The sequence below is a fragment of the Bos grunniens genome, chromosome 29, assembly GCF_055505025.1.
Source record: "Bos grunniens cultivar Pamir isolate PY7600 chromosome 29, Bosgru_T2T1.0, whole genome shotgun sequence".
Lineage (NCBI taxonomy): Eukaryota > Metazoa > Chordata > Mammalia > Artiodactyla > Bovidae > Bos > Bos grunniens.
In genome coordinates this window covers 24,542,193-24,553,790 of record NC_141193.1, presented here as the reverse complement: position 1 = coordinate 24,553,790, position 11,598 = coordinate 24,542,193, and the positions used below count along the sequence as shown (strand labels likewise).

Below are 11,598 nucleotides of genomic sequence, written 5' to 3'. Positions count from 1 at the left end.
CAATATTCAGAAAACGAAGATCATGGCATCTGGTCCCATCACTTGATGGTAAATAGATGGGGAAACAATGGAAACAGTGACAGACTATTTTTTTTTTTTTTTTTGGCTCCAAAATCACTGCAGATGGTGACTGCAGCCATGAAATTAAAAGAGAGTTGCTCCTTAGAAGAAAAGCTATGACCAACCTAGACAGCATATTAAAAAGCAGAGCCATTACTTTGCCAGCAAAGGTCCATTTAGTTAAGGCTATTGTTTTTCCAGCAGTCATGTATGGATGTGAGTGTTGGACTATAAAGAAAGCTGAGTGCTAAATAATTGATGTTTTTGAACTGTGGTGTTGGAGAAGACTCTTGAAAGTCCCCTGGACTTCAAGAAGATCCAACCAGCCAATCCTAAAGGAAATCAGTCCTGAACATTCATTAGAAGGACTGATGCTGAAGCTGAAACTCCAATACTTTGGCCACCTGATGTGAAGAGCTAACTCATTGGAAAAGACCCTGATGCTGGGAGAGATTGAAAGTGGGAGGAGAAGGGGACGACAGAGGATGAGATGGTTTGATGGCATCAGTGATGCAAGGACATGAGTTTGAGCAAGCTTCAGGAGTTGGTGATGGACAGGGAAGCCTGGTGTGCTGCAATCCATGGGGTCACAAAGATTCAGACATGACTGAGCAATTGAACTGAACTAGCAATATTTAGGATACAACAGTGGAAATTTAAAATTGATTTATCCTATTTTTTTTTTTACATGTATCTGTGTGTTTCTGTCTCTCTGTGTGAGAGAGAGTTAGAGAGGTAAGAGAGGGAGAAGACAGAATCATTCTATCCTTTTTTTCAAAGGCGACTTGTTATAAACAAAGTTGAGTATGATCCTAGAACTATGTAGCATATATGATGCAGTTTTTGTATAGAAAATGGGTTTTCAGTTTTTGATTAAATGCTGGGTGCTCTTGATATTCCCATAGAGAGAAGGAGAGATCAAAAGTGGAGAAATGACAAACATGAGCCTAGTGACAACGTTCATCCTCACGGGCCTTCCCCATGCACCAGAGCTGGACACATTCCTCTTTGGAATCTTCCTGGTGATCTATGTCCTCACTTTGGTGGGGAACCTACTCATCTTGCTGGTGATTATAGTGAATCCTCACCTGCACACCCCCATGTACTACTTCCTAACCAACCTGTCCTTCATTGACATGTGGTACTCCACGGTCACTACACCCAAAATGCTGATGACCCTGGTGTCCCCAGAAGGCAGTCCTGTCTCCTTTCCCAGCTGTGTGGCCCAGCTCTACTCTTTCCACTTCCTGGGCAGCACCGAGTGTTTCCTCTACACCGTCATGTCCTATGACCGTTTCCTGGCCATCAGTTACCCACTAAGGTACGCCAGCATGATGAGTGGGAGAACGTGCGCTCTCCTGGCCACAACCACGTGGCTCAGTGGCTCTGTGCACTCTGCTGTCCAGACCACACTGACGTTCCGTTTGCCCTTCTGTGGACCCAACCAGATCCAGCATTACATCTGTGATGCACCAGCCATCCTCAAACTGGCTTGTGCAGACACATCCACCGTGGAGATGGTGATCTTTGTCAACATTGGGGTGGTGGCCTCAGGCTGCTTTCTTCTTATTGTGCTGTCTTACATGTCCATCATCCATTCCATCCTGAAGATCCGCACCTCAGAGGGAAGATGGAGAGCCTTCCAGACCTGTGCCTCCCACTGCACTGTGGTCCTTTGCTTCTTTGGCCCTGGTGTTTTCATTTACCTGAGACCAGGCTCCAAGGAGGTTGTGGACAGGATTGTGGCTGTTTTCTACACTGTGATGACGCCCCTTCTGAACCCTGTGGTCTACACCCTGAGGAACAAGGATGTGAGGAAAGCTCTGCTCAAGCTTAAAGACAAAGTAGTGTACTCAGAAAGCAAATAAGCTATATTATGTAGACACACATATTTAAAAAACTTAGTAATATAATTTAGTCATCAACAAGAAATGTATTACATTTATAGTTCTCAGTATGAAATTTTATCTAAATCAGCTAGTCAGGAATATTTGTTTGACTAATTTTTCTGAGAAAATTTTAAGGCCATATTAGGTTTTTTAAACATGATATTTCAGTTTATTGGGTTTCTTTGGTGGCTCAGGTGGCAAAGAGACTGCCTACAACACAGGAGACCTGGGTTTGATCCCTGGGTCAGGAAGAATCCCTGGAGAAGAGAATGACTATCCACTCTAGTATTCTTGCCTGGAGAATTCCTGGACAGAGGAGTCTGTCACACTACAGTCTATGGGGTCAAAAACAGTCAGACATGACAGACCAACTAACATGTTAACACACTTTCACACTTTCAGTTTATTAATTTAGTGAAACCAAGGCACGTATCATATTATCTTAAACTGCATAGTTCCTTGCAATGTAATTTGATTTGACCTTTTCTATTGAATATCATTTTAAAAATTTGTTGGAGTGTATTTAATTTCTAATAATATGTTAATTTAAGGCATAGAGCATAGCAATTCAGTTATACATATACATATATTCATCCTTTTTCAGATTCTTTTCCTAGGGAGGTTATTATAGGATGCTGAGTGGGGTTCCTTGTGCTGTATCATAGGTCCTTATTCATTATCTATTTTATATATAGTTGTATATGAATGGACTGGTTCCCAATTGGGAAAGAAATACATCAAGGCTGTATATTGTCACCCTGCTTATTTAACTTATATGCCGAGTAAATCATGTGAAATGCCAGGCTGGATGAAACACAAGCTGGAATCAAGATTGCCGGGAGAATTATCAATAACCTCAGGCATGCAGATGACACCACCCTTATGGCAGAAAGCGAATAGGAACTGAAGAGCCTCTTGATGGAAGTGAAAGAGGAGAGTGAAAAAGCTGGCTTAAACCTCAACATTCAAAAAACTAAGATCATGGCATCCGGTCTGATCACTTCATGGTAAATAGATAGGGAAACAATGGAAACAGTGACAGACCTTTATTTTCTTGGGCTCCAAATCACTGAAGATGTTGACTGCAGTCATAAAATTAAAAGACGCTTACTCCTTGGAAGAAAAGCTATGACCATTCTAGACAGCATATTAAAAAGAAGAGACATTACTTTGCCAACAAAGGTCCATCTAGTCAAAGCTATGGTTCTTCCGATAGTCATGTATGGATGTGAGAGTTAGACCATAAAGAAAGCTGAGTGCTAAATAATTGATGCTTTTGAACTGTGGTGTTGGAGAAGACTGTTGAGAGTCCCTTAGAATGCAAGGAGATCAAGCCAGTCCATCCTAAAGGAAATAAGTCCTGAATATTCATTGAAAGGACTGATGCTGAAGCTGAAACTCCAATACTTTGGCTACCTGATGCAAAGAACTGACTCATTGGAAAAGACCCTGATGCTGGGAAAGATTGAAGGCGGGAGGAGAAGGGGACGACAGAGGGTGAGATGGTTGGATAGCATCACTGACCTGATAGGCGTGAGTTTGAGTAGGCTCCAGGAGTTGGTGAAGGACAGGGAAGCCTGGTGTGCTGCAGTCCATGGGGTTGCAAAGAGTTGGACATGACTGAGTGACTGAACTGAACTGATATTAATGTTAATCCCAGGCTACTAACTATTATCTCTCACCCCACCTTGTTTCCCCTTTGGTAACTATAAAGTTTGTTTTTGGAATCTGTGAGTCTGTTTCTGTTTTGTAAATAAGTTCATTTATATAATTAAAAAATATATAAAAATACCACTTTCTCTATCCATGCCTCTGTGGACATTTAGGTTGATACTATGTCTTGGATATTCTAAAATAGTGTTGCTATGAACATTGTAGTGTCCGTATCTTTTCAAATTATGGTTTTTCTCTGGATATATGTACAGGAAGGGATTACTAGGTCATGCGATGTTTCTATTTTTACTATTTTAAGGAGTTCCATACTGTTCACCATAGAGGCTGTGACAATTCACATTCTCACAAATAGTGTACAAGGTTTCTCTCTTCTCCACAGCCTCTCCAGCATTTATTATTTGTAGATTTTTTGAGGATGGCTGTTCTAACCAGTGTGAGGTAATACTTCATTGTAGTTTTCATTTGCAATTCTCTAATTATTAGTGATGTTGAGCATCTTTTTATGTGCTTTTGGCACTCTGTATGCCTTCCTTTGGACTTCCCAAGTGGCTAAGTGGTTAGAATCTGCCTGCCAATGTGGGAGATGCAGGAGATGTGGGTTCAGTCCCTGGGCATAGAAGATCCCTTGGAGAAGGAAGTGGCAACCCTTTCCAGTATTCTTGCCTAGATAATCCCATGGAAAAAAGAGCCTGGCAGGCTACAATTCACGAGGCTGCAAAGAGTTGGATACAACTGAGTGACTGAGAATGCAGCATGCAGGCCTTCCTTTGAGAAACGTGTATTTAGATCTTTTGCTAATTTTTTGATTGAGTTGCTGTTGTTTTTTTTTTTTTTTCTCTAATTTTATTTTATTTTTAAACTTTACATAATTGTATTAGTTTTGCCAAATATCAAAATGAATCCGCCACAGGTATACATGTGTTCCCCATCCCGAACCCTCCTCCCTCCTCCCTCCCCATACCATCCCTCTGGGCCGTCCCAGTACACCAGCCCCAAGCATCCAGCATCATGCATCGAACCTGGACTGGCAACTCGTTTCTTACATGATATTTTACATGTTTCATTGCCATTCTCCCAAATCTTCCCACCCTCTCCCTCTCCCACAGAGTCCATAAGACTGTTCTATACATCAGTGTCTCTTTTGCTGTCTCGTACACCGGGTTATTGTTACCATCTTTCTAAATTCCATATATATGCGTTAGTATACTGTATTTATGTTTTTCCTTCTGGCTTACTTCACTCTGTATAATAGGCTTGCTGTTGTTTTTTTTGACACTGATTTGCTTGCATATTTTAGATATGAATCCTTTGACAACCGCTTCATTGGCAAGTATTTTCTCCCATTCCATGGCTTGTCTTTTTGTTTTGTTTATAGTTTTCTCTGCTGTGCAAATGCTTTTAGTAAAATTAGGTCCTATTTGTTTATTTTTGCTTTTATTTTCATTAATCTAGTAGGTGAATAGGAAAGCTACTTCTGCAATTTATGTCTGAGTGTTCTGCCTATATTTTCCTCTAAGAGTTTTGTAGTGTCCAGCCTTATATTTGGGTTTTTGAACCATTTTTACTTTATTTTTGTGTTAGAGAGTGTTCCAAACTAGTTCTTTTACATGTAGCTTTACAGTATTCCCAGAACCACTTATGAAGAGACTGTCTTTTCTCTACTGTATATTCTTGCCTCCTTTGTCATAGATTACTTGGCCTTATTTGTGTGGATTTATTTCTGGGCTTTAGATCTGGTTCCACTGGTCTAAATTTAAGTTTTTGTGTAGTACTGTACTGTTTTGATTACTGTAGCTTTGTATTATAGTCTGAAGTCAAGGAGCCTGATACTTCCATCTTCACTTATCTTTGTCAGGATTGGTTTGGTTCTTCAGAGTCTTTTCTGTTTCCTTATAACTTAAATATTTTTTTACTCTAGTTTTGTGAAAAATGTCATTGGTCATTTGATAGGGATTGCTAAGAATCTGTAGATTGCCTTTTGACATATAACATTAGTAATGGGTGTACAAAATAATATTTCAATATTTGTATATATTGCAAAATACCACAGTAAGTCTAGTTAACATTTGTCAAAATTCATAGTGACAATTTTTTTCTTTTGTAAGAACTTTTAAGATCTGTTCTTTAGCAACTTTCAAATATATAATAGAATGTTATTAAGTATGATCACCACATTGTTTGTGCTGTCCCATGACTTATTTATTTAATAACTGGAAGTTTTCACCTTTTGACCCCCTTCATTAATTTTGCTCACTCTCTATCACCTGCCACTACCATATTCAGTTCAGTCGCTCAGTCATGTCTGACTCTTTGCCGACCCCATGAATCGCAGCACGCCAGGCCTCCCTGTCCATCACCAACTTCTGGAGTTCACTCAGACTCATGGCCATCAAGTCAGTGATGCCATCCAGCATCTCATCCTCTGTCGTCCCCTGCTCGTCCTGCCCCCAATCCCTCCCAGCCTCAGAGTCTTTTCCAATGAGTCAACTCTTCGCATGAGGTGGCCAAAGTACTGGAGTTTCAGCTTTAGCATCATTCCTTCCAAAGAAATCCCAGGGCTGATCTCCTTCAGAATGGACTGGTTGGATCTCCTTGCAGTCCAAGGGACTCTCAAGAGTCTTCTCCAACACCACAGTTCAAAAGCATCAATTCTTCGGCGCTCAGCCTTCTTCACAGTCCAACTCTCACATCCATACACGACCACAGGAAAAACCATAGCCTTGAGTCCTCTAGTCAAGGCTAGATGGACCTTTGCTGGCAAAGTAATGTCTCTGCTTTTGAATATGCTATCTAGGTTGGACATAACTTTCCTTCCAAGGAGTAAGCGTCTTTTAATTTCATGGCTGCAGTCACCATCTGCAGTGATTTTGACATTAGCAATCACTATTCTGTTTTTTATATCTATAAACTTGACTATTTGTTGTTGTTGCTGATTCCACATACATGTGTGATCATAAGATATTTATCTTTGACTTAGTTCACTTAACTTAATGTCCTCAAGGTCTGTTCATGTTGTCACAAATGGCAGGATTGCCTTCTTTCTCATTGGTAATTTATATTAAATATCCCATTATATATATATGTGTGTGTGTGTGTGTACACATATATACACACATATATATAGTGTGGTGAGATATATCTATATCTATCTATCACAGTCAAGAATGAAAGATAAGGTATTCCCTACAGTAACAATATAAGCATTGTACTCTGAATATTTTTCCTAGCCTTCCTCAAATGGATCCATGTTCTTTCCATAGAGTAACTAGTGAAGGAAAATACCACACCATTTTAAATTTCTTAAATTTTGGCTTTGCAAGCTGATAAATGGAGAGCTGAACCAAGTCTACCTTGGAAAAATACTTTACCCTGCAATTAGTTCCTAGTTCATAAGCGTGGAGTAGGAATTGATATCTCAGCATCTGAGAGAGTCTTCTTGTTGGTTTTCTGACCCTGGAGTAAGTAGGAGCTGTTCTAGACCATGTGGAAGCCCTTGGTCTTCCCACTTTGAAGAAGAGTCATAAAAACTTTTGTTTTTGAGGAGACTCACAGAGGTTAATAGTACTATCAAAAATTAGAAAGATTCAGGATGAAAATTTTGATTACATTCCTGTTTAACTCTACAGGTGCAGAATGATACAGAATCATAGATTTAATGGTATAGTGACTAAAGTCACAGCTCCTGATCTAGATGTGGTCTGCTTAGTGTGTGTTAGGACAGCCACGAGTAAGGTGATCTCTAGCTGTTAATCACTTCTAATTTGTGAAAATTTCCAAAACACAATCTCATGCATAAAAATTTTCATATACATAATAGTTACATGCATAGCACACATATTTCATAATGCTAAAATGAGATATGTGTGAACATGATCCAGTTCGAAACAAAATGTTGCGTGAACCCCTGGAGCATCCTTTGTGATTTTCTCCCATAGCAATCTCTTCTCTTGGTATGAGAGATAACAACTACCCTGACATTACTGTTAGCACTCCCATTGATTTTCTTTTACCAGTAAGTTTACCAACTATGTTTCATTCCTGTTTTGAACTCATATAAATGGAACCATGCAGCAGCATTTTAACCTAAAAATATCTGTTTAAAAGATTTGACTTTGGTGTCTGTAGTTACTTAAAATTTTAAAAAATTCTGTAGTATCTGTTTTATGAATAAGACTTTTTTTTCCTCTGCTTTTCTGTACTTCCTCTCTCTTCTTTTCAAACTGAACAACAATGTGAAAACATCAGATAATATCTTCTGAACAATAGTTTTTTTTCCTAAAGAAGTTCTCTTGATAATTTTTGCAAGGCAGGTCTGTTGGCAACAAATTTGTTTGTCTGAGAAAGTCATTATTTTACTTTCAAGTTGGAGGATAATAGTATTGGGTTTAGAAGTTCAACATGATAATTTTTTTTATCACCTTTTAAATATTTCACTCCACTCTTTTCTTGATTGCATGGTTTCTAATCATATTTCCTCTGAAATTCAGAGTGGTTTATGCATTTTGAATCCTAGGTCCTTGTCAAATTGATATTTTGAGCTTATTTCTCTCATTCTATGTGCTGTTTTTTTAGCTTCTTCATGATGTCTTTGGGAGGATGTCTTATTTTGAGCAGTGTGGAAAGTTGAGGAACCTGACACTTTCTGATTAATAAGGAAATCCTCTCTATTAAGTATAGCATCTTAATTGACTTATTTTTTTTTTGAAATATAAAACAATCATAATTTTGATAATTATATTTTTATTACAGTGTTGCAATGTACTTTTATTACAAAGTTTCAATTGCCCATTGGGTAACTGAAGATCAGCTATTAGTATACATATATCCCCTCCTTCTTGAGCCTCCATCCCACCAGCGCCCCATACCACCCCTCTAGGTCATCACAGAGCACCGAGCTGAGTTCCCTGTGTTATACAACAGGTTCCAACTAGCTATCTGTTTCATACATGTCGGTGAACCAATGCTTATTTCTTGATTCTTCCCACCCCTCCTTCCCCCACTGTGTCCACATGTCCATTCTCTACATCTGAGTCTCTATTCCTACCCCGAAAATAGTCACATCTGCACCATCTTTCCAGATTTCATGTCCAACTCTTTACAGCCCTATGGACTATATATATATATATGCACTAATATATAGTATTTGTATTTTTCTTTCTGACTTACTTCACTGTGTATGACAGCCTTTAGGTCCATCCACATCACTACAAATGACCCGTTTTTTTCTCCTTTGCATGGATGAGTAATATTCCATTGTATATATGCATCACAACTTCTTCATCCATTCATCTGTCAATGGACATTTAGGTTGCTTCTGTTTCCTGGCTATTGTAAATAGTGCTACAATGGATATTGGGGTACATGGGTTTTTTTGAATTATGGTTTTCTCAGTATATATGCCCAGTAGTGGAATTTCTTGCAATACCTGCCGTCTTATTTGGGATTCTCTTACCTCGGACGTGGGGTATCTCTTCATGGCTGCTCCAGCAAAGCACAGTCGCTGCTCCTTACCTTGGACGAGATTGCCCCTCCTGACCTTGAATGTGGAGTAGCTCCTCTCAGCCCTCCTGCATTGGCGCAGCCGCCTGTAAGAGAAACCCAAGTGAGATGGTTGCGAGAGGGCATCAGAGGGCAGACACACTGAAACCACAATCACAGAAAACTAGCCAGTCTGTTCATATGGACCACAGCCTTGTCTAACTCAATGAAACTAAGCCATGCCATGTGGGGCCACCCAAGATGGACGGGTCATGGTGGAGAGGTATGATAGAATGTGGTCCACTGGAGAAGGGAATGGCAAACCACTTCAGTATTCTTGCCTTGAGAACCTCATGAACAGTATGAAAAGGCAAAATGATAGGATACTGAAGGAGGAACTCTCCAGGTTAGTAAGTGCCCAATATGCTACAGGAGATCAGTGGAGAAATAACTCCAGAAAGAATGAAGGGATGAAGCCAAAGCAAAACAATACCCAGTTGTGGATGTGATTGGTGATACAATCAAGGTCCAATGCTGTAAAGAGCAATATTGCATAGGAACCTGGAATGTTAGGTTCATGAATCAAGGCAAATTGGAAGTGGTCAAACAGGAGATGGCAAGAGTGAATGTCGACATTCTAGGAATCAGCGAACTAAAATGGACTGGAATGGGTGAATTTAACTCAGATGACCATTATTTCTACTACTGCGGGCAGGAATCCTTTAGAAGAAATGAAGTAGCCATCATGGTCAACCAAAGAGTCCAAAATGCAGCATACTTTGCTGGGACAATCAGCACATAAGAGGCAAATGTTGAATAAGAGGGAAAAAAGTTTAAATACATGAAATTTGATGCAATAACTTTATCTACTAATGGAAATATCTGACAAACTGAAGTTATTAGGGACTTGAACAAGGAAGGCAGGAACAGCATGTACAGAAAGAGAAGGCCCCTGTTTAGGATTGATATCTAAAATTATGACTGTGCATCAGAAGTTGGGTCCCTCAGTATGTATAAACATACTGGGAAGTGGAAAGAGTCTGTAGCAGGGAGAGCATCTTAAATAAATGATACCAACAATTATGAAGGTGGAATACTACAAAAAAAGACAATATTTTTCCTTGAGAAGTCCACACCTTAATGTGAAGCTCACAAATATATAGTGTTATAAAGCACTTAGAATCTAAGTCAGGCAGAGTTAGGGTAGCTAAGGTGCTTTTCATAGTATATGGGGGAAATACGTTTTTTTTTTTTTTAAACCTTCATTTGATATATAAACTACACACAACTGTACAAAATTCTCTTCTTTGTTGCTTCAGTGATTATTGATGTTAACTGATGTTTTGTCCTCAAAGAATTAAAAGGTTCCTGAAATTATGTTATACCAATACAGAATTTCACTAGAATTTCACTCCATGGGTTTTGATGCTGGGTATTTGGGTGCAGGGCTTCCCTGGGGGCTTAGATGGTAAAGCATCTGCCTGCAATGTGGGAGACCTGGGTTCAATCCCTGGGGCAGGAAGATCCCCTGGAGAAGAAAATGGCAACCCACTTCAGTACTCTTGCCTGGAAAATCCCATGGACAGAGGAGGCTGATAGGTTACAGTCTCTGGTGTTGCAAAGAGTCAGACACAACTGAATGACTTAACCCAACCCATTTGGGATTAAACCTTAACCACATTCCTTACTAACTGTGTGAATTTGAGTAAGAAACCTGATCATCTTCAGTTTTCTACATTAGGTATCAGTAGTACCTATGGCATAGTGTTCATGTAATGATAAGGTCTCTAGTAAAGAATAAATAAGGTGTCTAATATATCCCAAGCTCAATAACATTTATGTTTTTGCCTCTGAATTATTCCAGAATAATTTAATTCCATGTAATTTTAATGTTTCATGAACTTTATTGCAGTTAAATTACTTGAAAACTAGTAAATACAGAATATCAAATTTATTAAAACATTTGGAATAAATGCATTGTCAATAAAGGTGTTAATCATGATACTAATTTATTGTCAGTGATTTAAAGAAAACTACTTACATGCATCTTCACAAATACAGTATTTCTGAAGATGCATGAATCACTAGTCAATCACGAAAATAGTTTGTAAAAGCATTGAACTGAGAATCAGGCTATCTAGCTGGTGGTCCCAGGTTTGAATTTTAAAACTTTAATTAAGAAGCTATTGCATATTGGTACTGCTACTGTCCACAGAGTCACAAAAAGTCAGATGAGACTGAATGACCAATACTTTCACTTCTCAAAGCACTTTTACTTCTACTAACTCATTGAATCCTCCAAATAGTATTGCTAGAGAAGGTCTTTCACAGCTGAAAAACAGAGATACAAAGCATGACTATTTCTAACCTTATTTGAACCAATATTTGCTTTTGTTTACATGCAGTTATAGCACTTCACCCATTGCACGTAGAAGTCCACTTGTATGAGCTGTGTAGCTATGCACTGGGGGGTTTTTAAGGGTGTTTTGTCTTTACT

The 11,598-nt window shown here is 39.0% G+C and overlaps 1 protein-coding gene across 1 annotated transcript; it reads left to right on the top strand.

Moving 5' to 3' along the window:
- The first annotated feature begins 992 nt into the window (after nucleotides 1–992).
- Nucleotides 993–1,928, top strand: LOC147342383 (olfactory receptor 10G9-like). Its single transcript, XM_086385531.1, has one exon. It carries the CDS (start codon nucleotides 993–995, stop codon nucleotides 1,926–1,928), a length of 936 nt encoding a protein of 311 aa, XP_086241657.1.
- Nucleotides 1,929–11,598: the final 9,670 nt, after the last annotated feature.

Excerpts from the sequence above, each read along its gene's own strand:
- LOC147342383 (XM_086385531.1), top strand. The coding sequence starts at position 993 with ATGACAAACATGAGCCTAGTGACAACGTTCATCCTCACGGGCCTTCCC.